General features: G+C 34.1%; 2 protein-coding genes across 3 annotated transcripts; both read right to left on the bottom strand.

Moving 5' to 3' along the window:
- Positions 1-85: 85 nt before the first annotated feature.
- On the bottom strand, positions 86-5,512 carry LOC101267397 (probable pectate lyase 4). The gene is made up of 5 exons (XM_004236720.5): positions 5,178-5,512; positions 2,824-3,175; positions 2,536-2,746; positions 2,376-2,444; positions 86-739 (listed from the first exon to the last, which is right to left on the bottom strand). Exons 1-5 carry the CDS (start codon positions 5,302-5,304, stop codon positions 488-490), a joined length of 1,011 nt encoding a protein of 336 aa, XP_004236768.1. The 5' UTR covers positions 5,305-5,512; the 3' UTR covers positions 86-487.
- A 7,317-nt stretch (positions 5,513-12,829) lies between these two features.
- LOC101267106 (uncharacterized) lies at positions 12,830-25,416 on the bottom strand. Of its 2 annotated transcripts, none has more exons than XM_010320965.4 (18): positions 24,980-25,416; positions 23,803-24,012; positions 22,466-22,561; positions 22,060-22,112; positions 21,808-21,904; positions 21,643-21,716; positions 20,655-20,766; positions 19,242-19,352; positions 18,282-18,358; positions 16,857-16,923; positions 16,433-16,498; positions 15,025-15,132; positions 14,757-14,887; positions 14,539-14,605; positions 14,382-14,449; positions 14,207-14,303; positions 13,666-13,736; positions 12,830-13,575 (listed from the first exon to the last, which is right to left on the bottom strand). In XM_010320965.4, the coding sequence occupies exons 1-18, from the start codon at positions 25,112-25,114 to the stop codon at positions 13,065-13,067; spliced, it is 2,151 nt and encodes a 716-aa protein (XP_010319267.1). In that variant the 5' UTR covers positions 25,115-25,416; the 3' UTR covers positions 12,830-13,064. The 2 variants fall into 2 exon arrangements, with proteins under 2 accessions (XP_010319267.1, XP_004236767.1); XM_004236719.5 differs by having other exon boundaries at positions 14,207-14,300; positions 24,980-25,384.
- Between the last annotated feature and the right edge of the window lie 2,311 nt (positions 25,417-27,727).

Below are 27,727 nucleotides of genomic sequence, written 5' to 3'. Positions count from 1 at the left end.
AATAAATTTAAATTTTTTGGTGAAATCTTATTGCATTTTTTTCATAGATATACACATGAAAACATACATTAAGCAGAGAGAGTACTTGGTTTGAACTTTGAAGTTTATTATATCAAAGAGCGATTCTTACAAAAATAATAACTTGCTAACTCGATAAATGTCCGAAAAAGCATTCAATAAATCTCCCTTCCTCTATCTACCCAGGTAGATCCAAGATTTGAACATTGAGCCAGTTGGTAGAAGAAAACAGAGGTAGATCCAAGATTTGAACATTGAGCCAGTCTGTAGAAGAAATCCCGAGGTAGATCCAAGATTTGAACGGGATTGAGATTGGAAATTTATCCAAAACCTATTTTGTATACGGGATCTCAAGATATAATATTATTTGTACTTATTTAGTGAACTGTTTAATACATACAAGGTTTGAGCCAAAGTTACTAGGTTCAGATAAACCCGTAACGAGCACTAGATCTGTCTCGGGAGGAAACTAGCGTGCGGGTTTCAGTTGACGAGCACACTCCTCCTGTGGAAGGGAAACAGATTGCCAACCAGTGCAAATGTGGAGAATACCTTTGAGAGAGTCTGAGGCTGGTTCCAGTGTCCAGACAGGGTAAAATTCACTTGGATGAAAAACACACTCTCCACCAATACCAGTTAACAAACTCCCTTGAGCTCCATTCAGAAACATGTCCCCTTCTGATCTGATTAAACCACTTCTTGCTTCCTCCTTATCTGCTGCCTAAAATAACCAAAAAAAAAAAAAACGATACATAAAGACCCTTCGTAATAATGACACAACAACATACTCAGTGTAATCGTGGTGGAGTCTAGGGAAGGCGATGTGTGGCGTAGGTAGCCTTACCCCTATCAAGTGAAAGATAGAGAGGCAAATAAGTTGTTAAGAGAAACAGAATTAACAGTAAGAAACAAACACCAATATTTTATTTTGGACACATTAGAAACCCCAACACTCCAACACATGTAATTTTTTTAATACCCGTGGTGTCCGGGCCAGCTTGCTCTCACCTCCATCTATCCACACCACCAAGGCTAGAACACGTGGGAAGAAATATATACATGATGTTTCAGGATTATAACTAGAACCACCCTTCTTTGGATCCACCTCACATTAGTAATCCGATCCATGCTACGTATAAGGTAGTTTCAGACAAGTTTATTTTTGTTAGTACAACTCGTAACAAACTATCTTCCGGGGTTATATGATGATTCTTTCACGACCTCGGGTGTTACTTTACCGAATAAAATATCTTCCTTCTCTACCCAGAAGTCAATTAACTCCTCCAAGGACTAGAACTGGAATATCGAGTGTACTTACCTTACTCGGCTTGGACATAAAGATTTTCCAGACGCTAAGTTAAAGTATCATTGAGCATGCTACAGGCTCTAACAATAAAGTGTAAGTTCCTGAAGTACTCACAGGCAGATATCGAACAACTAGAAAACTATTAGAAAGGAAAATAGTAAGAAAAATCTACTTCCGATGTATCAGTATAAGTGAATCTTGTATCAACTAGTGTTGCAAAATCACTAAGTAGGCTAGACATGCAATCATGAGATGAAACCAGTATTTGGACATGCGATTTCACTCATTTCATTTCATAATTTCATATCATGAGATGAAATCCCAAATTTTTCAAAAAATCAGATCTGGGACTTTTTGAATACAAAAAATTGACTCATAAGTTTATATATTTGGTAAAAACAACCAATGTTTATAGCTATAAACCATTTATTTCATATGTAAATAAAATTTATGATTCATATCATTATTTTCTAAACCATTTACATCTCTTATAATGATTATTTTCACTAACGTAGAATTTATTATTGCTTCAAATCAATTTCTACTTTCCAATTATATTCACCAAATTCATTATTTTCAACCAAATTTATTCACCAACCAAATTGACCAAAAAATGGCTCAAAGTAACAATATTGGTTCGTCTTCTCATTCATATGAACGAGAAATGCAAGTTCAATGTGAGAGGACTGTATTAAAGACTAGTACACCACAACTTATATATGTTTAATTTTTTTTATTGAATTAAACTTTGATCAATAAATATTATATTCTTCAAGAATATTTTTGTGATAGTGTGTAATTGGATTTTATGAACTTTTGCTTATTTAGTAAGATTGTATAATAATTGAGACAATTTTAATAGTTTTACGACTTATAAGTTTTCTGTTTATGAGAAAACATACAATATAAGACGTTCAAATCACATGTCCAAACAAAACTTCAACTTCATCTCATTATTTCATATCGCATGACCAAACGGGCCTAAGAAAACCATCTGAAAAAAAAACCCAAATATAGTGATGCTGTGCAAATTAAAAAGGCATTGCATTACCTTCTCTGTGTAGTATTCGAAAGCTTTTTTCTTCTGTGAAGCTTCATATATGTTGCATTGAGAATATATCTGGAATAAACAGTAACAAACACAATATACTTGGTTATACATTATCAACATGCATGATGCATCAAACACCATCGAGGAAAAAGAAATTTACCTGTGATTCTACACTAGCACAAATAGCATATATACCCCAATTTCTAGTGTAATTGTTGTACAGATGAACTTTACCAAATCTAACACGAGGTTGCCTCTGCCTCGTCCCATCGAAAAAGCAATGGTGGATGGTCACTCTGATACATCTATCACCAACATGAGACGGGTCTGCTCCAATAAGCATTGTCTTATCATGCTGAGCAAAATAACATCTGCAGAAATTCATCAGAATCATTAGTATGCTATAAAAGTACCCATATACAGAATCTGAGAAACAACCATCCAGTACCTAGAAATAGTTATATCTGTGCTTTGTCTGGTAATATCGATTAGCCCATCATCATAATCACGAAGAGAACAGCGGTCTATCCAAATGTGCCTGGAATTTGGTTTTATCTGAATGCCGTCAACATCATGACCTCTGCCACCTTCAAACTCCAAATTGCATACGATTATGTGCTCACAATCCTTCAGCTGTAAGCCTTTGCCAGTGAGTATTATCCTTTGTCCACGACCATCAATAGTTTTATGGGATGACACACGTAGGTAAGACGTGAGAGGAATGGTGCCTGAAACTTCAAAAACAATCCATAGTGGTTCTTTCTTACGGCATCCATCACGGAGTGATCCCGGACCATCATCTACAAAGAAGAAAGTGTATGGTGTTTAGCAACATGCTCGAAATCGGTAGCTATGTGCTACACTAAGATCAGTAACACACGGCGTTTTAACTTCAAACTGACAAGCCTCAATCCTTTGGATGCCCAAATTAAGTTCTTAACAGCAGGCCATGTTTATGCAAAATAAACACCAACACATTTAAGTTCTAATTTTTGTTTCTTCTTTATTAAGATTACTAAGTTCTACGTCCACTAAATTAAAGTCATCTTTTCTTTCTTCGGAGAAACAAGAAGTGAATAGAAAAACAACACACCATTAGATAGAATGTAAAATACGATTCGTACTTCTTTGTTAGGCAGAGACATACAGAAATGAACCACCCCTATTGCAACCAAACCGGATGCTGTACAAGGCTTTTGGTAATTGGTTTCTCGCTGGACTGCCCAACTACTTCAGCTCGAGAGGAGTGCAGAGGGTAAAATTACCCAAACCGATCTGTTCTCACCATTAAGTTTTCCGATGAGGAAGAACTCCCTATTATTCAGATGACATTTTCTACATTCTAGCCAAGTTAATCTACAACCAACAACAACAAAGAATCCAATGTAATCCCACAAGTGGGTCTAGGCGGAGTGTACACATATTTTATCCCTGCCTTGAACAGATAGGGAAGTTGTTTCCGATAGACCCTCAACTGAAACGAACGATGAGCGATTTGTGGAATAATAGTTCCTATACAAATTCATGCGGAAAATTATCTAAAGTGAACAATTTCAATCCAACTTCTTTAACCTTATCTAGAACATTAACTCTTTTGGAGCACATTATGAAATTGTTCAGACAATCCATATAAATAAAAACAGACTTCATTAAATCCAAATACAGAACACTACCATAACTATAACTATAACAATGCAATATATGCTTCTTTAGGTGCTAATCATATCTTTTGATTTTGATAAGTTGTTTAATTTCAAGCACATTTGAACACCAGAACCCTTGAGGCTGCATCGCCAAAAAAAGGTTTCTTCTACATGTATCTATATATACATTAGGACCCATTTGTCCATAATTTTTTTCCCTTTTCAAGAAAATACGTTTTAGTCATTTCACCAAATTTTGAGAACATAGTTATAACTAGTTTTTCAAGTGAACTATACTTCCCAGTCTCGAGTGCTCAACTTAAATGCATGTCCAAAAGCAACACCAATATCCAAATACACTTATTCATGTGAACTTTAAATACTAGCACTTTTTTTTCTTCAAAAATCACATTTTTAGATGAATGTGTGTGCATACTAGGATAGATATGATTAAGAACGAAGTTACATGGGATAAGTTCGGAATGACCTCCATCGCTGATAAGATGAGGGAAGCAAAGCTTAGATCGTTCGTACATATGAAGAGAAGGTAAGATAATGCGCCTATGAGGAGGTGTGAGAGATTATCTATAGCAGAAGTTACGAAAGGTTAGGTAGGTCAAAAAGAACGGGAGGGGGAGATTAGACAAGCTATAAGACAATTTCAACTGACTGAGGACACGACCCTAGATAGGAAAGCGTAATAGTCAAGTATTATAATAGAAGGTTAGTACATAATCAAGCTTTCTCATACTTTAAGTAATATGATTTAAATATCCCGTTGTTTTTCTCTCTCCGTTGTGTATTAATATCTGTTGCTACACTTGTTTTGTGCATTAATATTTTGTTGAATCTTTTACTCTCTTAAATCCCCGCAAGCTTCTATCGAAAACAAACTCTCAACATAAGATACCAAGTCTCGCATCAACAAAATACAACAGAGTAAATATGTTCAATATATAAGTAAGCAATGCTTACACACTAGTGATGCCTTTTAAAAGCCATGTTAGCCTAGGCCAAAACGGACAATATCACTAGCGAACTGAGCCGTTACAAATACACTCCACTTTTGCAATAATCCCCAAAACACAATATTATACAATACAAATTCAATCAATAAGGAAATGAAACAATGGAAGGAGCAGGAGGAAGAGGAACAAACCGGCCAATGTTGTGACGGAATAGACCGGACCATTTAGACCGCCGATTGCAAATCTGCCAAATCCTTCGGCTCGACCGGCTAGAGCTTTTAAGCTCGAATCGACATCAGCATATGGCAACGCCGCCATGATCAGCAATTTACTGAGCTTCTAGGGTTAAGGGGGCTGAACCGGTAAACTTTAGCCGCCGGCCGGTGAAATTGAACCGGAAGAATCAATTCAACTATATTTATATTGGAGTTTAGTTAAAGCTTTTATATTGGAAATCTTTTTTTTAAAAAAAATAACAAACTTTAAGGTAAATTTGCATCAAGAAAATATAAAAATAACATATATCAATATTTTTATAAATAAGAGATTATATTTCAATAGATTTGAAAATTATTTTCAAAATAAAAATTATTAAAGATGGAAAAATAAAATATTAATAATAATAAAATTGATGAATAAGACTTATTTTGCGACTAAAGAATTCGATTTTAAAATTAATTCTTTTTAATACAACATATTAAAAGGGATTTTGTGTAAAAATACAAATAAAAAAATGAATACTTTGCCCAAAAATGTATGAATTGTCTCTCACACCGATAATATCTCTGTTTATGATTTTCTTTTCTCAGATTCTTGAAAAATTAATTTTTAAATATTTCATCAAGTCTAGTTTAATACAAGTGAATGATTTTTTCAATAAGAGTTATATGTTACTCAAATCTGTTTTAAAAAGAATGACCTAGTTTAATTTGGAACAGAATTTAAGAAAAGAAATAAGACTTTTTAATTTTATAGTCTTAAATTAAAGTTATGTCAAATGTAGTAAAATATCCTTTAATCTTGTGGTCTTAAACATGTCACATGGAAAGTTAAAGTTAAAATATTACAAAAAAAAAGAGAAATCATTTTTTTGCAACAGACAAAAAGAAAATAGGGTCATTCTTTTTACCTTCTCTCATTCATCTTTTACCTTCTTTTACTAATATAGCATATCTATCTTTAAGTTATATACACAATTTATTGTATCCTAACAGTTTCAAACACCTCGAACTCGTGTGTTTAAATTTCATTAACAATATTTTTTTTCTTTTTAAAAAGAGTTGTTATTGTATAATTTTTAAAAATTCTTCGTAAAATTTTTGACTTTATCAATAACTTAACCATCGATGATTCCACCCCTACTCATCTTTTCTCTCAGTTTCATACTCTCTTCTCTATTCCATCACTTATTTTTCGAAAGAATATTTTATAAAAAAAAATATATATATTTTTTTTATAGTAAACAAACTCATATATTTATACCCAAAAAACATGTATTTTGATCTTTCTCCAAAACGAATATTTATTTGAGCATCCTTGATTCACGTGGCTTATTAAATTTTTTACATTAATTTAGAACGTGGAGAGATGATTTAATTTAATTTTGAGCAGACAGTTATTCATTAAATTCCTCTTAATTATTTCCTACTTGTTGATTTATTATAATCATTAATGGTCTCAGAAAGTAGATATAACATTTTATTGTGTATCTTTAATGATTTCATTTATTTATTTATTTATTTATGCACGTTCAGAAATTGAACCAATTATAAATATTAATTAAAATTAAGTTAAATTGCTTATTTATGTATTACGTGTTCATTTAACTATTCAACTAGCCAGTAAAATAGATTTTTTTTTATTAAACATATATAGTGTTTTAGTAGTTGTTTTCTTCCTTTTTAACTTGTTTTAGTAATGCGTTGTTGTGTTATAAATTTATTAGAAATAATTTTCTATCTTATAAAAATAGAAGTAGAAAATATCTATTACGTGAATATAATAAGAAAGAAAAATAAAAAGCTATAAACAATTTTTTCTTTAAAGTTTGTCCCTTTTTTATGAATTGTTGTTCATCCAAAAATGGGGGAAATTCTAATTTTTATTTTATTTTGTTTTTACATTTCGAGAAGGCAAATATCAATGGTGTAAGAGATAGTTCGTTCATTTTGGGCAAAACGTCTATTTTGATGTAGGTTTTTGGAGAAGATTCATTTTCATAATTGTGTCAAAATAATGTTTGTTTTGGAGAAAATGCACAAGTACCCCCTCAACCTATGTCCAAAATCGCAAAGACACATTTATACTATACTAATGTCCTATTACCCCCAGAACTTATTTTATAAGTAATTTTCTACCCTTTTTAGCCTACGTGGCACTAGTTTGAAAAAAAAAAGTCAACCATCGTTGGGCCCACAAGATAGTGCCACGTAAGCTAAAAAGGGGTAAAAAATTATTAATAAAATAAGTTCAGGGGGTAATAGGACTTTAATATAGTATAAGTGTGTCTCTGAGATTTCGGGCATAGGTTGAGGGGGTACTTGCGCATTATCCCTTTGTTTTGATATCGGACTTCTCGAACTAAAATTAATCTTAGACCAAAATCATATTAATTATAACATATTCAACATAATTTCACAATTAACATTTAGAAAAATCAGACAAAAGAAAGTGGTTTTACAAAACAAGAGAAGCAACAAATAATAGAACATACGCGGAAAAAAGGGTAGAGTATACACATACTTACTCCTACTTGTGAGACAGAGAGGTTATTATCAATAGACTCTTAGACTCACGGTTCAAGATAAGTTTGAAAAAACATACAATGTTCAAGCATTTCGTTTTTCTGATTAACCAAACTACAGATTTTCTATCTGAATTATCACCAATTATTTATCAAAATTAAACACACTTCGAATATCAGTTGTTTCTTTTCCCTACCTGAAATATCACCATTTTTTAGATAGAAAAAAAAATGAAACAATTGATAGTTAAGACGTGTTTTGATAAAATAATTGGTGATAATTTGAGGTATATAGAAAACTCGCACAACTGATAATTTAGGAACAAACTTGAAAAAATCGAGATACTTTAAACATACCCTTCAAAAAAAAGGACTTCTAACCCCTGCATAGGTCTATTCTTTCTTGTTCTTCAAAGATAATTCTTGATGTTGATAATGACCTTCCAAGTAAAATAGTATCACTTACATTACTCTTTCTTGAATTAAACTTCTTTTGTACTTGATGAGAATTTTTACAATGAGCAATAGCAGCTTGAATTGGATCAACTTCTGTATACACATTATGATCTTTGTTTCTCACTAACAAATGCATTTCTTGAATATTATTTCCATGTGTTGAATTCTTTGAAGAACAAGTTTTTTTTGTTAACAACTTCTTGATAGCTCCAGAGAATGATGACTTCTTATGATGAATTTTCCCAAAAAAATCTTTCTTGGCTACTAATTTGACACTATTGTTGATCAAACACTTGATTTTTGAATGATCAAATGAGAGTTGTTTGATAAGCCTTAGCTTTCTTGTTAATGACACTTTTGGCCATTTTGAGTACTTTCTTGAACTAGTTTCACAATCTGTTGAGTAGCCAAAAAAGTAGTCTTCTTGATTGTTGAGTTCACCACTAACATGACAAGATTGGAAAAAAGGGGTGCTAAAAGATTGTTTGGAATCATCAAAACTTTTGCTAACATGAAGAATTTTTGATGTTTTTGAACTACTTTGATCATCATCTGTTGAGTAGGAGGAGTAGTCTTCTTGATTGTTGAGTTTTCTACTAACATGACAAGATTGACAAAAAGGGGTGTTTAAAGATTGATCAAAATCATTAAAACTTTTGCTAACATGAAAAAGTTTTGAACTTTCATCATTTGTTGAGTAGTACTCTTCTTGATTCATGAGTACTCTTCTAATATAACAAGATTGACAAAAAGGGGTATCTAAAGATTGATCAAAATCATCAATTTTTTTGGCAACATGAAGAAATTTTGATGTTTTTGAACTTTCATCTTTTGTTGAGTGATCTTCTTGGTTGAGATTTCTACTAATATGACAAGGTTGACAACAAGGGGTGCTAAAAGATTGTTCAAGAAAATCAACTTCTTTGGCAACATGAAGAAAGTTTGATGTTTTTGAACTTTCATCTTTTGTTGAGTAATCCTCTTGATTGAGTTTTCTACTAACATGACAAAATTGACAAAAAGGGGTGCTAAAAGATTGTTGAAAATCATCATTTTTTTGGTTAACATGAAGAAATCTTGAATTTTTTGAACTTCCATGATTTGTTGAGTAGTTAAAGAAGTAGTTTTCTTGACTAAGATTGCAAGATTGTAAATAAGGGGTGCTAAAAGATTGTTCAAAATCAACAATATTTTTGCCAACATGAAGAAATTTGTTGGTTATTGGATTATTGTGAAGAGGGATATGATCAAGAGGGAGAAGTTTACCATTATAGAAAAGTTCATCAGCTGTTGTGTTTCTATCAATAAAGTTAGACAACATTTGGAATTCAAATTCTGATGATCTAGCTACTTCATGTTGAGGTAGTGGAGAAATTTTCTTGAAATGGAATAAAGAAATGGAGGAATTTGATGAGCCAATTACCTCTAATTCTATGTAATCTTCTTCTCCATTGTTGTTGTTGTTGTCACATATTGAATGACCACATATTTGTGCATCTTCCATTGTATTATTCTCTCTCACTCACTCTATGAGGGGAGGGGGTGGTGTATAGTAAGAAGTGTAGTTGAGCTTTGAGAATCATTTATAAAGAGAGGAGGATTATATAAGTTATATATAGTGGCTTTAAGTTTCAATTTATGTGAACTTATTTGACTGGGCTATACGTTTAATAAAGAATAAATTGTTTTTTTAATTTTTTTTTATAGTCATAAGATTTATATGGTTGTAGAACTTTTGCAACAAGTAGTTTCAAATGTCATAATGGTTAAGTACTATTGTGTGCCTATAGATTGTTTTAATCTCTTTATATAATAAGGATTACTTAATAAGTAGATTTTCTAATTTTTTTAATTATCATAAAATAAATTAAAATGATATTTATTTTGAGACGGAGAGAATAATTGTTTACTTAGGTGGAACTAAGTGCAAATTGGATGTCTCATGTCTCTTTATGAACACAATCGGAGGTCAGTGAATAGAATTATATACATATTCTCTTCCCTCATTCAATTCTAGTGGTCAAAAATCTTTTTTAACTTTGAGAAGATTTAAATCATATATATAACAATATAACACCTATTTATATAATTAGATAAAAGTTTAGAATCTAAATAAGTTATAAAAATGTAAAAGTAATTAAAATAAATTACTATTTTAGTATGTAAGTATAACATCTATTTATATAATTAGATAAGAGTTCAGAGTCTAAATAAGTTATAAAAATGTAAAAGTAATCAAAATAAGTTATTATTTTAGTATGTAACTAAAATAAGCTTAGTGAAAAAAAAGTTTCACTTTATTCAAATTTTTAAATGTTTTTCTTTAGTGTTATAACGTGTATTTTTAATATAAAATGAAACTTTTTCTTACACTTTATAAAGTGGAAAATAATCTTTCACTTTGTAAAAAATTGAAACTTTAAACGATATGCCTTGTAAAAAATTAAGTGGATATTTAGCATTGTGTTTGGAAGGACAATTATAATAAACGGTATTTCCGTCATGTATAATTTCGCTATCCCAATAAATTGAAACTTTAACGGTAGGTGTAGAAGACATTTTCTTTTTGAGATTGAAATGAAGAAAAATAGAAGACTTTATGTTGTATGTGCGATCAACTATGTTTAAATGTCCTTAAATAGAGATTGAAAGATTTTTCAGAATAAAAAAATAAAAATACATAATAAAACTGTTTTTTTTTCATTTTTATGATATGTTAAATCATATAATTGTATGACAACACTGAAAAAACTTCTTCAAAACGTGAAAAATATTCCTCTTATAAAGTGTAAGATTTTCTTCCACTTTATAAAGTGTAAGAAAAAGTTTCACTTTGTAAAGTGGAAGAAAAAGTTCCGTTATATATTAAAATACACATTATGATACTAACGAAAAACGTTTAGAAAAAATTAGATAAAGTGAAACTATTTCTTTTGTATTTTTATGGCTTCTTCAGGTTCCGGACTCGTTAGATAATTTATAAAGTAATTAAGTTAATATTTGAATATGAAATTAAATATTTGTTAAGACGTAAAGTATACTATTCAGTATTCAAAAAGTAATCCCTCGCTTATCCCCCGTTATTTTACACTTTCTTTTTCTTTTTTTTGAAAATTTTAAAACAAGAAATTAATGGCAAAAATTTATTTTCAACTTAAAAATGTTGATGATATTAAATGTCCTAATTTATAATTTCCAGACCCCCACCTAATGCTATTTTTTATTCCTATACAAGAGTTAAAAGTATACCCTATATGTCTGAGACAATGAAATAACTAGCTCATCTCCTTGCACTTAAATTGTAGAGTTGAAATTTAACCAACTCATTAATGATATATTGATGATCCTCAAATACATATTATTTCAAATAAACATGTGTATACCAAAATCGGTCCATTATTTTAACTTTCAAATTTCAAATATAGAATTTGAAAAAGCAGATTTTAAGAACTGTGGAGATTTATTTCTTTCGTAAAATCTCTTTTTTTAAAAAAAAATAGAGGCCCAATTAGTTAAGGAGTATGTTCGACTTTCTGATATGTGTAGAAGGTAACAGATCGCCTAATTAGTTGAATCATATTTTTGACTTATTTGGACAACTTTAGGGTGCATTTGATATACCAAATAGAACTTTAACTTCAAATTCAACGTAAAATATTACTACTTTTTTCATGTCATATCCCAATTCCAGATAAGTATTTTGCAGATCATATAGATTTGTTTACATATTAAGGTTAAGTATGACCTACAAAAGTACAATAATATCTACTTAAACCTATTATAATGGTAATCTACCTTATTTGCTAGATTATTAAAATCACTCGTCATAATTGATTAAATATAATTATTATTTAAGGAAGTTAAGAATATATTTTTTATTGGTAAATAATATCTGAGTATTAAAGTTAAAACTTTGTCTTCAATAATTTGGATGTGCCACCCGATTGTAGCACAACTAACATAATTAAACAACTTTAAAGAAAGGTCTCATTAATAGGATACATATAATAATGGTTGAAAGTTCAAGACTACTTACCTTAAATACACTTACCTTAAATACTTGGCTATCAAACATGGTTGCGTTGGGGTGGTTTTAATTCGAACTTTCGAGTTTGAACCCTGCATATGAAAAAAATCATGTCAGAAACGATGCCTTTAGAATACACCTACAATACAAATGCGAATATAATCAAACTACAATACGATTATAATTATTTTATCAATAATTTTTCTTATCCAAGACTTGAAACTGAGATCTCTAGTTAAGAGACGAGGAAACCCATCTACTGCACTACACCACATCCTTTCGGGGTGAAAACTCCTAGTTACCACTTCTACAAGGTGCATTGTCTCCTTACCAAATGACTCATCCCTACTCAACCACAACAACATATCCAAAAAAAGTATCGAGGATAAAGTATACACAAACTTTACCCTGCCTTTGTGGTGTAGAGAGGTTGTTTCTGATAGACCCTCGATATTTACTCCTACTCATCATTTTCTGTATAATATGATGCAGCAAAATATGCATGCTTACTAAACGGCATAAAATAACACACCAGATCAAAAGAAAAAAGAAAGGAGGAAAAATGCAGACAAAATAATAACTTTTAGATAAAGTCATCAAATAGGAGACTGATAACGTAAAATCTAAGAATAACGCAAATAAAATTAACCTGTGAGTTAATATTTTTTGGCTTACCGGGTCTAGTCGACTACAAATTTGGATATAATCATCCTAGCAAAGTTTCTACATGATTCTGATATGAAATGCAGTTCCGCAAGTTCGCGAATTTACACAGAATAAATACATGAAACTACATCCAAACATTATTAGACATGGATAGAAGATTTCTTAAAGTTTTATCATTAGGTATTTCTATCTCTTTTCAGGGATTGCGCGAGTCCCAGAATTTAATTCATTTTCCAGTTCATCAAATTCCCAGCCACCAATCTCTTCTGCAGTGAAATCCTGGTTAATGTTTCCAGACTCGGATTCCAATTTCGCCAACTCTGCTTCATACATTTGCTCAGCACTCGTAGCTGCTGGTTTCTTTTCCTCCTTTGCACCAGCTGTGGGGGCTTCTATTGTCTTCCTCGCAGAACTTGATACATTCTCCGGCACTTTATTGGGTGCAGCGTTAGACACATTCTCTGCTTTGGTAGAAGGTGGTTTGTTTTCCTCATTCGTCCCAGTTTCAGGGGCTTCTGTTGCCTTCCTTGCGGGATCTGATTTATTTTCATCAGGAATATTATGAGATGAAGCATCTCCCTCTTGGGTGGGGGCATCCGGGATCTCCATTTCCAGTTCCGGTCTCTCAATAGATTCAAATTCTTCTCGTAATTTTTCAATGTTCTCAAACAGCCCTTTAATCTTTGGATCATCTTTCCTGAGTGAAAAGAAAACATGTATATATATCACTTGATGGAGCTTGGTATCCAATAAAAGCTATCGGAAACAGTAAAAGCATCAAGCAAACCTGGATACTTTCCCGTGTTGAGCATAGAACTGCTCCATCATGTTGTCGACTACGCTAAAGGTGGTTATAATCTGCACTACCATGAGACATATACCTTAGGAATCATGCTTGATATTGCAAGACAATTGGAAGAAAGTAAAAGGGGGGACCGAACCAAACAACTGGCCTCTGTACTGGGTTCTTTTCAACGTTAAATAGTTCGATATTGAAGCATAAAAGCAGAAAGGATTAAGTGTTATTTGGAAGGATAAAGAAGGTTTCCAACTCATAAACGAGGGGAAGGTGAAGATCACCAGCTTCAAGCCTCAGAGATTAGGATGGTACCACAAGCATAAAATATCAATTGAGTATAAAGTCTAGCTGCTCGAAACTAGAAAGACACTTGTTATAATATTCAACACTAATCACAAACTAAGGAGCAAGACCTCCACTAAGTTTAGGTCTTGGACAGAAAGAGTGGAGGCACATTAAAGCTCGTAACTCAAAAGGAATACCAATTTCATGATGTTCATCAGATTGGTTTTGAGCGGTCAATTTTTACCTTGGCTTCATAGTCCAGGTACTCCAACTCCAGACTTTTCCTAGGGCTCAATGCTTTTGATTCACCGGAAGACAGACCAGCTTCTTTTGCTGAGCTGCTATATGAAAACAAAATAGACAATTAAGAACGTGAGCAGAAAAATGTGCAGGCTTATGAATCCAAAGAAAGGCCTTACCCTTCACCTAAACTCTTCAAATTTTCCACATATTTTCTAATACGGTCAATTGAAGGCCTCAACTCTTTCTGTGCAAGCAACACATAATAGATAAAGAGTTGCTCCAAATATTTTTTCAGAAAAAAGGACGACATAAAATACTTTCTCAAACAAGTACCTCGTAATCAGAGAGAAGTTGCAAGACCAAGTTCACAAAATAATCCTCATGCTTTTCCAATTCAACTCTAGAAGAACACAAGACAGCAACAATTACCAAAAAGAAAAACTACCAAGTTCCAAGTGTCACCATTTAGACAAACTATAATATTAGGTGAAGTAAAAAGGTTCTTTTCTGAAATTTGGAAGAATGATCATGTGGTAAATCCTGTAACATACTTGGCCTCCTTGTCTTTGGTCTCTGTATAGGAAGACTGAAGAACCCAAGCATCCTCCAAAAATTTGATCCATGAACTAACGACGTGTTCTTCCACTCTACATGAGCCAATGGTCTTAGATAGCTCGCCTTCCTACAACAATATAGAGAACTCATGGCGAAATGTAAAGGAGAAGAATAGACATCCATATCGGATACAACTTTGGAACTGAAGGTAGAAGAAGCTAAGCAAAAGAAGAATTGATTGTCAAAAGAAAATAAAAGACATACTCTAGTTTTTAAATGAGCAACAATCTGATCATTAGCGTCATAGAATTGGTCCCTCTCTTCTCGGGCATTATGAAGGCGTGCACTAGCTGCTGCCAAGGAGATATTGACCTAAAAGAACCCAGTTTAGTCAGGACAGTGACATGGCAAATTAGCACAATTTAAATGGAAAAAATTAGAACTATTTCAAACTCTTTTCAGTTGGTGAAGACTTATCATGGATACCTTCTTTACTATCTCAATTTGACAGGTATAACTGAGAGATAATGGAAAAATTGTGCGGAAACAGGTAGTGCAAGTCAATAATCATGTAAGTTGTTAGGTAGTATAGTTGAGTGAAGAATGCATTAAGATTTAACCTCAAAAACTATGTATTTCACTTATCCACATCCCTATCACATTGACATTTAGGTTATGCCACCAGAACCTACACATCCAGTGAGTATTTAGTATTTACCACCACCATTTTCAGAGCAAGAAAACACTAAAAGTTTTTCTCTTCTTAAACTAACTAAAACATATGCCTACTATGCTGGAAACACTTAGAAGAGAGCAAAATGTGAAATGTCATCATTATCTTCTATTATCCTTTTTTCCAAAGAGAGATAGAGAAGGATGATTGATAAAGCAGATTATAATAAAAACATAGTTAATGCTTCACCCTAAAATAATATCTTATTATAAAATTGCTTAATAAAATGAAGGGGTTTAAATCAAAATCAGTTTGGCATTGAAGATTCTCGGTGTACCCTAAAGAAAACAGTAAAGCTTAAAGAAGGGAAGGAACCTTACTTAGTCAACATTTTCTGAGTTCCAAAACGTTAGAAGCTTTTCTTAGATGATAATTTTCTTGTAGAGACCTTGTCTCTCAGTCATGCCGGCCCCATATCATTAAGGCAATTTATGTAATCATACTTGTATGAATTTTATGAAAAATTATTGCAGAATTAGGGAGAGGCAAAGGTATCATAACACCTTGTCTTCATCTAACATATTAAACCCGTAGATCTGTCTCTGGCCTTCATCAATCTAACTTAAATATAGTGCCTAGCATTCTCCTTTAAAATACAAGCATGAAATTTTGCACAACTTGAAAGCCAAGAAAAGCATACCCAATAAAATCCAACAAATAGGGTCTAAGGAGGGTGGTGTGTACGCAGTCTTACCCCACCTTGTTTGGGTAGAGATGTTGTTTCCAAATAGACCCTCGAGTCAAGATAGAACTTGAAGTTCATATGACAAAGAGAGATTTTAAAGGTAGGCACATATGTTCCGAGAACACATCTTAAACGTCCAACTTGTATGTGTAGTTGTAAACTGTATGAAGGAGGGGCTTCGTTCTATTTTTATATGTAAATGATTAAAATACTAAAAAACAAGGTACGGGAGATGACTTCCACCAACTGCTTACCTGCTTCAGTTGAGCTTCAATTTCATTCCTTTGTTTCTCAAGAGCTGAGATCTCAGCTGCTAATTCCTGAAAACACAAGCAAAGGAGCCATAACCTAAAAAATTTTAGTCCAGGCAGAAAATCAAACTGGTTTCACTAACTTGTCAAGGTTAATGCGGCAAATACAAGGAAATATTACAAAAAACAATGTTAAAGAAGAATAAAGCACAGGTAGACACAGTGTAAAGGGGTATTTCATCTTCTTATTCTCTTCTTAGAAATTCTTTATTTATTTAAACTAAAAGTATAAGTGTTAACTACAAATAAAAAGCAGCCACATCAGGAAATTTCAACAAATGCATGGAAAACCCATGTCTTTTATGTAACTACATTTGGAACATATGAAGCATTCCAACAACAATGTAATGTCCTACAAGTGCATTACCTTTTCTATTTCACCCACTTCACTGGTCTTGGCAACACGAAATTTTAGTGCCTCCTCTTTCTGAATTCTGCCACAGTTAGAAGTGGCAATAGAAAGATTAGATATGTCGATACACATTTAGCAATTTTTCAATAAGAAGCGCATAAAACACTTGATACGAGCCATCATTGTATAGAAGGAATAAGGTGTTACAATATAACTGAAATGAAATCATCAGATATTTCATGCTAATAACCCCTACAAGTAAACACAGAGTAATTATATAAAACCAACTCAATTAAGATGCTTTGAATCGTCATAGAAGACAAAACTTATATTAAAGAGAAGCAGTTTCAATTGTCCAACATCCTTTGCACAAGGACCAACAAATTAGATTCATCAGGTCCAAGTACAAGTAGCCAGCCCAGCTGTCTTATTAACAACTTAATATTCATGCTACACTGGTAGATCCAGCTTCTGTGGTTTATGACAAGCCCAGTAATTTCAATGCTTTTCTCAACACGAGTAGGTCCTGCTTCTCTGAGCCAAACATTTTTTTTTGGAAAGAGGCATAGTAATCTAGTAAGATATGTTTAAAAAGAATAATCTAGCAATATATTGGATGAAAACTTCTCAAAAAGCAAAAACTCTTCTTTCAAGCCTTTCTAAGGTGAGTTTCCATCATAAACGCATAAAAAACAGAACTAATCACATGGGGGATAATCAAACTCTAAATTCAGTTCCAGCCTCAGAAAAGTAAATAAATGTTTTAACCAAGATGCAGATATTTCCCCAGTATAAATGATGTTATTAGTCATGCTTACTGAAAGTGGTCGTTCCAAATTATTAAATAAACTTAAACAGAACCATGCTAACTTGATATCAATTCCCCAAGCAGAAAACCCAAGAAATTTCACAAAAATGAGGCCATTGCGCTTTATCTATAAATGTATCAGAGATGGTGATACAAAGGTTCTTTTTAGGGGTATAAAGGATCTAAATTGTACTCAAGAATCAAGCACTTTCCATTCACCTCCCATGTACTTCAGGGAGAGTTGCCCCTGCAATTATACCCAATGCAATACAAATAAAAGATAAAAAAGGTTTGCGCCAAGGGTATGGCCAAGTGATCAATGGAATGGGAAGAGAACAATGAGGTCGCAGGTTCCAACCCAGTGGAGGCAAAAAGTAATTGGGGTTTTTATTCTCATATGCCTAAGCCTTGGTGGACAGAGTTGTTTGGTACCTATGCTGATCGGAAGTGTGCACGCAAGCTGGCCAAGACACCACCATCATAACAAATTTTGAGTAAATAAAAGATGAAAAATTATAAAAGAAACATATATGAGGCCAAGGTCTTGGCCTTGTAAGTGACTAATCAAATAACTTGCAGCTTTGTCAACTTTAAACAAGTCACAGACAGAGATTGAAATGTGCAGTTTTAACCTGTCATCTGAGATCTCCTTTTCAGCTTTGTTGGCGGATCTAACAAGAGATTCGGATAGGAGTTTCAACTTATCAACCTGCAATAGTTGAATATTGCTTGAATCTTGTGGAAGATGCAAAGCACCTAGTATTTGTGTAGAGGGATGGATATTTGCTAGCCTCATCAATTACACTGGTCTTTTTTTAATAAGGTCCACTGATCTTTGTGTTGATAAAATTTAGTTAAAAACAAATTATCAGAAGAATAATGCTTTCAGAGAACTAAAGGAACTGGGACATGCCGACCTTACACTTTCAAGCATATTGGCACATAAAACAAAGTGAAAAGATTGATTTAACAACTGAAAAGATCTGTCTTGATATCCACCATACTCTATCCCAACAAGTAGTAAGGGAAGAAGCAAAGCAGCTATTTCACAAAATATAGTTGTAGGAGTAGCACAGACTCAGTAGAATACTACGCTCTTCATCAAAAAAGTGTAGAACACTAATCCCAAAGGAAAAGAAAAGGAAAGATTCAATGAAACCAGAAACTCGTAGTAAGAATTTGAAATATGGTAAACTCCGCCAAGTCGGACAATGGCATGCTTTACAAAAGAGTCGATCGTGAGTTTGAGCTTAAAGATATCTAGGTCCATACAATATCGAAGCCAATGAACACTAAATTAGAAAAAAAATTAAGTACTAATCAAATATTCAAAAGAAAATTTAAGAAGAAATATTTCAAAACATACGAGACGGACAACCCAAGGCATAAAAATAAGCAGGCAGACAATATCACCTTGGGGCAAATACTTCAGAGACTTGAAAACACTAATGCACATCACATATATGATATATCGAGTTTTTGACAGGCAACATATGAAGCAAAAAAGAAGTATGATTCACCCCAAAAAGGGAGATCAGGCCTTTTTTTCAGAAAATAAACATGATCAGATCAAACTTAACGGGATAATATACCTTTTGAGAATGGACTTCCGGAGAGTCCCCGTATTTAAGAGATTTTTTCTTCAGTAGAAGCCCTTCTAATCTGGAACAGACCCGAATATGAGCAAGTGCTACTTTCAGTGCCTATTGGAAAAATACAATGGTCATTCAACTATGTCATAAACTTCTAATTACAAAAGACAAGTAGGTTGGCCTAATATATGCAGTGTTAGGAAAATTTCATTCATTTTGGTCTCTTATCATGCTAGATTAATGAAAGTCCCTAATGCAACATCCATCTTCAAAAAGCTAATTCATAAAATAACAAGGTTTTGAGAAATATATGTTTGTGGTAAGTTTAATACACTTATGTATAAATTATTTCAAGTATAGAAGTCCATTCCTGATGCAATGGAAAATGAGTCTCATGCAGTAACTTCATGTATCACTTGCCATGACCAAACACTACAATGAAAAATAAAAACATGTAAACTTTTGGAAATTCTGAACGACTGATCAGATTTATGATATGGATATAAATGGAGAGGATTGCCTGAAGAACATTTCCATTTTATAAATGAACCAATTATGTAAATACTAACATATGTAAAGCACCACTTTACCAGATCCATTCCGGTTTTTTCATTCAAGAAACAACATTTTCTTTTATTATTTTCATCAGGTAACTGCAATTCATTCATAATGGCCAAAAATCTGTCCGTCTACAATGGGTATACCAAAAAGCAAATGATCTACAAAAAGACGTGATTCTCTACAAACTCCCACCACATAGAACTTTATGGGTGCACCAAAAGAAAATAAGTGACTAGAGACTACTCCTCAACTGAATAAAACTCGACTCTATCCACTCAGAAGCTCTCCTATTTCTCTCTCTCTCCAAAGTCCAAACAACCCACATCATCGTTAGAGGAACCACGTTCCATGCCCTACGTCTCCTCCTCCAGCTCCTCCAACAAAGACATCAAATCTTTCACAGTTTTTGGCATTGCCCAAGAAATCCTAAACCGCTGAACCGTGTCCCCCACAATAACCTCATGGTAAGTTCGCTATGTATAAGAAGATGCATGTCCTCACCCACCTCCTTGCACATATAACACCAACCTTGCATTTCTCAGATTATGCGCTGCCAAAATCACCCCTCTAGCAGCTAGCCAAGAGAGCACACCTCCTAGAGAGGAGGTTGCATTTCTGTGTAACAACATCTAATAAGACTTTCATCAAAATTCATTTAACAATTTAAGGTTAAATCATGATGCGTAATTCATCGATAACTTTAGCTTTAACCACTAAAATGTTTCTCATTCTACCTCTTATATAACATGTGTTCAAATTCAACTTCTTAGTCCCAAGCCAGATTGATTGTGCCTAATAAAATACAGTAGATGGAGCAACAAAAGGAAAAAATATAGCACCAATCTGGTTCACCTCTATTGAAGCCGCAGTCTCTTTGGATATTGTTTCATGATCCCCACTTGCGTCCTTTACTGCTTTTATTTCATCAAGTTGTTTATTCAATGTAGAGACTTCGGCATCAATTCTGCAGGTGGAAAGCATTTATTACAACCAAAACAAAAACCTTAGGCCAAAAGCAGATATCGATGGAACAATATCAAGGGGTTGAGTGGTAGCTAACTTGCAAGCACCCTCAACTTCAAAAGTAAGTGAAAGATTCGAACATCACAAGTGGCATCCCCTTCCCCCACGTAACAAAAGCATATTTTTTTAAAATGGTAGAATATCAAACATGTGACCTGTATTTTACCATCATTAATAATTGTTTTAAACTGGTCAAAATGAATTCTTTGCTTGATAAGAAGGTCCTTGAAATGAGCTGTCTTTTACATAAATGGCATGTCTAGGAAAAAATTAGATCATAAACAAATTTAAGATCACAAAAGTCTCAAATGATTTCTAGATCAGGTTTCAAGGACTGGCTACCTCTGCTATACCTACCATATCATAATTTTCTTTTTTAAAAAAAAACAAAGTGAAAGGCTCCAAAACTTAACACTAAAGGGATATGTCTTTTGATAATATATGAATCCCTTTTTTCACTCTTGGAAGGCTCTACAACTATCATTTCATTTACATAGAAGGAATCAGAAGGAAATAAGATAGCTCATGTTTAAAAATACATTTCTTTCAAAGGTGACAAACGTCATGTTTAAATTTATTGTTGTTTCTTCCCATCCTAAATTAATTAAGTTAGCAGGAGCTTTCCTGTCACTCGACTTAATAAGATGCACTTACTTATCATAAGATAATATGCAGTTACTCGTCCACTAAGAAAAAGGAAACTAAGCACCAAAAGCTCTGAAAACAAGAAGGAAATTCCACTTCAAAATAATTCGCTCCAACCCTGGGGTTCATATAAAAAAGATGTCAAAATTTTAGGTGTTATAAGAAGTAATACCTTCCGAGATCTGCATTAGATTTCAACCCTGTGATGGCACTTTCTGCGAACTGCAATAGCTCCTCACGTTTTACCTGCCAATGGATTGAATAGAGAGCCGCGCCAAAATCAATACCTTATCAGTTATGGCATATGTTTATTAAAATGGAAAGATTGTCCCCTTACCAATACTTCGTCTTGGTAGTTTGAGAAAGCATTTGACAAATCTTGGATGCTGCTGATTATTGCACTGTGAACCGCTTTTCCCCCTGTGAGACAGAGTCTGCATGTGACCAAACACAGTAAAGTTTCAGTCAATAACTGTACCCACTCCCCACATGCCACGCACTGGAAGAACGCTTTAATTACATGTTATCAAAATCACATTGCATGCTATGAAAATCATATACTCATGGACATTATAGTAAAAGAACTCACTCAAATAATTCAAGAAGGAGAGAGATTTCCTCTTCGTTTGGCGCTTCAAGAATCTGAATCACAGAAAAGAGTGAACATGCGTGATAAGCAATTTGAGATCCACATGACAAGCAAAGTACATGTGAAATGTTCAAGACCAAAAGATATTAGATGACCTGGCGGACAATAATAAAGCACCAACTTTTCTCCAGAGGTACAGTCAGCCAAATACAACATTTTTTTAAAATAATGTATAAATAAAACACTCCATAGGTGTCTTTGCTCAAATGAGACAATAATTGTAACATTTCTTGAAAAGATTAAAGCAATCATGAAGATCAAAATTGAGCCAAAGTGAAACAGGAAAAGCCAAAAATAACTGCAACTTCTTTGCCGAAAGCAAGCAGGACTTAGAAACGTAGCATACCATACATATCACCATGCCCTCCAAACCTTTACTATAGAGAAAGACATCGCGAAAGTTCAGTGGCTCACCGCCCATCTCAGAATCATAATAGAGAACCTATAACATTATAAATATGGGTTAAGTCAATCTGCATGAAACCAAATATTGTGAATGCAATTTTTGAAGGATGAACGGCAATGGCATCAACAAGCAAAGAAGAGGTATGCGAAAGACAAAAGAACACCAAAATTCCAGATTGTGTTTTCCTCATGTCTAAGTAACAAAAGTATAAAGAAATGACCTGTAACTAAAATAAATAAGAGGGAGACAACAATCTAAATAATCAGATTGTTTATTCTGATATGGTGAACTTCATGCAAAAGAACCCCTATACAAGAGCCCTACAGTGGCCAATTCCTACTTTTACTCCCTCAATGACTCAAACTCTCCAATCTTATCATTTGAAGTGGAGGGTATTTATCACTGTGCTATCTCTTCCTTGTCCAATCTAAAAATCAGCAATGATTTGAGAGGATTATATTCACAACAAGTACATAATGCTAGTTAAAGGCAAAAAAAATTATTCCATACACTGCTCATGAATAGGTAGCAAGAATCCTCACATTAGAAGCAGCAAAACTCATATAAAGCTTGTCAAGACAAAAACCTCTCAAAGTAAAATCTAATCCCTGATCCGCATTTTCTTCTAAAGTTAAATTTTGCACATAATGAGGCCACACTCAAATATTTACTGCTTCACCAGTGACTCACAGGATGATTCCTTATAGTGTGTCTTGATGCTGCAACAGGCAACAGCTAAGTCTATGAATCTAGTTGGTGCATGAGGCATACATAATCAAGGGGCATTAATCCGATACTATGCACAAGTTAGTTCAATAGGAAGGTAATAGCCATCACAGAAGGATACAGGACAAAGTGAAGTCAGAGGCTGCTTTACTGATTTTAAAACAACAGATAGAGATGGATGAAAGAGCAAAGATCTCAAAAGCAGCAAAAGAACCATGATGAAGGAGAATAACAGACACTGAGATCAACATTCAAAAGACAATTCAATACGATGAAACAACGGCAAAGAAAATCAATGAACACAAACTGTTAGAACATTTTATTTTCACCTCATCTGAATATCGAGTGGTGAAAAAAGCATCCAAACTGCAAGGTGTACAAGACAGTAATCTTAAAGGAAGAAAAAACTAGTTTACTCAGACCGTCTTCTCTCATGTGCAATTAAAAGACAAAAATAGAGAAATTGTGTCTACAAGGAACAAATTCAATCCTGTTTCATGGTAATAGGAGAAAGATAACAGAGCAACAGCAGTCGAGATCAAGCTACTCACCAGTGGTTGTTTTCTTACTTCCTCGGAAGGATGCTGCTGCTCATTGTTCTTCTCTTTATCTTCAACAGAAACCTCTGACATGTTATCAATTGCTTTAAGTGCAGCTAACCACCTTTTCATTAACTGAACTCTCTCTGGTCCCTTGCAGGAAATAGAAGCTTCTTCCAATCTTTGCACCGTCTGTTTAAAGCTTTTGAAGTTCCTATTCCCCTGTCGTAAACAAACCTATTAGCAATGATTTTTTTACTTCACTTAAAGAAATGTAGTACAATCACAAGGGTTCCTAGACATAGAATGGATAGTTCCTTCAGTTCACAAGATTTTATTAGTTGAGCACTATTTGAGCTCTGTTCTATATGTGATAGCCGTGTAGCATTTCTTACTTTTTTCCAGCCAAATATTTTTTTAACTCTTTTACAATTGATGTATCATCAAAGCAAACAAATTTTTAATTAGATGCATTTGTTTATTTTCTTGATTGATATTAATACTTGCATTCAGTTATTAGTTTCTGTACTCTGCTATTGCTGAACTCTGCTGAGGACAAGCCTCATGCAAACTGTCTCTTCCTTTTTCCTTGTTCTTCTGCAATTCAATTTATCATAAAGCTGACTCTTTTATAAGAAGAATTTAACACCCAGCCCTCTACCATCCCTCTCAATAATCATCAAATCATTTCTCCAAACCAATCCATTCTTCTACAAAATCTATCTCATTCAAATTTAATGGCTCGACTCCTAATAAAATGAATTGCAACCAGCAGATCGTTTCAATCCTCATCATACTACTTTACCAGCTTCTCCTTCTAATTCTCCTATACAAATGCTGAAATGCACTTTGTAAAAATGCAGCAAATTTCTCACCGTCCACACTTGGACAACTATTAATTACTGATATCACTTAAATGAATAAACATTGATTAGTAAGGATATCTGCAATGTGATCCCGGAACATTTTGACGCCCTCGGCAACTGTTACAGCAAATTTTCTCCGCTTAACAGTCTAGTAACTAAGACTACACATTTTAAACCGCAGAGCACCAATTCGTATCCATTAATGGGAAGAAAACCAAAAAGGAAACTGCACTATATTTTCTAAATTTGATTCCAGCACAAATTTAAGCTCAAAAATCAGGAAAAAAAACTGAAATGAACATTAATTAGTAAGGAGATTTTACAATGCGATCCTGTAAAATTTTGGCTCCTTCAGCGACTGCGTGACCAACGGAATCGGCGTAATTTCTGACAGTGCGTGTAAGGTTGCTATTTCCAACCTCTACTGCTTTGTTCATAGCTGATCTTAACCACGACATTTTCGTATTTCTCCAATTTCAAATTAGGGTTTTCCGCAACACCGATGAAGAAGATGAATCAAACGAAGTTATAAAAATGGCGTTGATTCGGCGATTATTATTGTTATTTATAGTGAATAGGAAGATCGTGCATAGAGATGGTGCAAAAGTGTTTGTGCTGTTAACAAAGTTGAGATTTTGTGTGAGAATTGCGTGCGAAGTGCACTGTTGTTGACATATTCATAGTCCACCACCATGAAAGTACAAACTTTTGTAAATTACATTTAGACCACATAAGATTTTTTTTTCCCTCTCATTTCTTTTGTGGTTTCGAAATCGGTGTAAACAAACTTTTAATTTTGACCTCGTTCGGTAAGTATGTATTTTAATTTTTGAGAGTGTACGTCTAGACATATCATGTTGATTAAAATGTTCAACTGATATAATTTATACTAACTGTGATGTTTAGATGTGAATAGTCAAAGTTTAAGTGTTTAAATGTTGATTGAGATTGAATGTAAATGTTTATTTATGTATTTTGCCTTTTTTGGGGGGAATTTTTGTTAATAATTATCTTTTGAAGTTTGACTAAATATATTTGACCTTTAACTAATTAGTGAAAGAAAAATAATTAGACAAAAATAAACAAAAAAAAATGACTTTGATACTTTTGAAGTATTTGCAATGACATAAGCTTATGTCGATGACACGTTATAAAACAAGTAGAACACTAAAATAACAAAAAAAAAGTAAATGAAGAGAAACTAACAAATGTAACTAGTATTTTTCTAACTTGTTTTTCGTAGTAACAATTGAGTTATTTATATTGTCTTACTTGGACATAAGAGTATATATGCTATAGCGTTTGAGCCTATTTTTTTTTATTGCTTCATATGTTTCAAGCATCAGCATCGCGGAATCCTGTTAGCTCGACCTTTTCCTCAATAACAACATCGATCTCTTCGAAGAGGCCGCAAATTCCTTCCCCAAAAGCGTCATGCTCGGCATACTCCAAGACCGGGAATGATTGATACAGATGAGGGATTGGTGTAGCCAATGATTAATCATTCTTCGTCTTCATATCATCATCTGTGAGAATGTACCCCAAACTATATCTAGCTCCTTTGATGGGAATCGGAATAGGCTCAATAATTCCTTGGAAATTTCTTCCCAATCGGAAACTTGGTTTAAAGCCATTCTGCAGCACCACAATGGCTATCATCCTGTACAGGCAGACATGGGAGTCTGTGGGGACAAGTCCTCACCGATGGCATTTACCAGCTCCATTGTGTAAAAATCTGTACCTCGCGATACCTCGTCAATAATTGGCGTGCCTGTTTGCCGGAGTGACTCCCTTCGCCATGAATAGCTAGCTTTTCGTCCTTCCAAACAAGTTTCATCATCTGATGCAGAGTAGAAGGCATTGCTCCAGCGATATAGATGAAAGGCCTTCTCAAAAGAAGGTTATAGCTGGTGTCAATGTCCAAGACTTGAAATTAATGCGCTGAATTCCGCCGGACCCATTTGAATGACCAGATTCACCGCTCCCAACGTATCTCTTTGAACCCCATCAAAAGCTTTTACATTGACTTGGTTTTGTTCCAACTTTCCCAAATCAAAATGTAACTGCCTTAATGTCGACAACGGGCAAATGTTCATACTGAATCCATCGTCCACCAAGATGCAATTTATGACTTCGCGACATACGACAGTGATGTGCAATGCCTTTTGTGTGACCTACCTTCATGGCGGCCACATTAATCCGATGTACTCAGATAACTTGGTTTATCATTGCGGCCACATTATCGCTGCTTGTGCCGACGGGCACATACGTATCATCAAGAGCCTTCATCAAGGCATGTCTATGCAATTGAGAGCTCATCAGTAGGGACCACACAAAAATCTGGGCTGGAGTCTTCTCCAAATGCTTAGCAAAAAAATAATCCTTTTGTTGCATCTTTCTCTAGAATTCCTCCGCTTCGCCTTCGCTTATCGGCCTTTTACCCTGATCCTTCTTTTGTCCTTCAAGAGCCAACTTTTCAGGAGTATAACACCTCCTAGAATGGGTCATACCCTGAGCGGCCTGATGAGAGTTTCTGATGGCAACAACCTTTGCGGGTGTCAGGATGACGAACTATTTCTTCTCTTTGACACTCAATGAGGCCACGACCCTTTCTAACTCGTCATGAATAACTGGAGTTATCATCTTGGTCACACACCAATTATAGTCCGTCTCTATCATATTGATATTGACGCCTCCATGATTCGACAAAGGGTTGGTGTTGACATTAGGCGCAGCTGCTTAAAGAGAGACCACCTCTTGGTAGATCAGATCTTGAATCTCGTGCTTGAGGTTGATACAGTCCTCAGTATCATGCCCAACACTGTTGGAATGATATGCACACTTTTGATCAGGCTTATACACTTTAGAACTGGTATCCACCCGCTTGGGCCCCACTGGGAGGATATATCCGGCCGCAGCCAGTCGCTCGTACAATTTTGTTCGGCTTTCGGCGAGTGCAGTAATGTTCATGAGAGGCTCTTCTCGAATCTGGGTCGAGGTGGATCATAACTTCCTTGTTGGGGAGGAGACACCTGTTTATAACTTCTGGTATTTATACGGGGAGCTTGGCC

The sequence above is a fragment of the Solanum lycopersicum genome, chromosome 4 (assembly GCF_036512215.1).
Source record: "Solanum lycopersicum chromosome 4, SLM_r2.1".
In the NCBI taxonomy this organism is placed as follows: domain Eukaryota; kingdom Viridiplantae; phylum Streptophyta; class Magnoliopsida; order Solanales; family Solanaceae; genus Solanum; species Solanum lycopersicum.
Note: the sequence above shows the minus strand (reverse complement) of the source record. Positions and strands in the feature narration are given on the sequence as shown.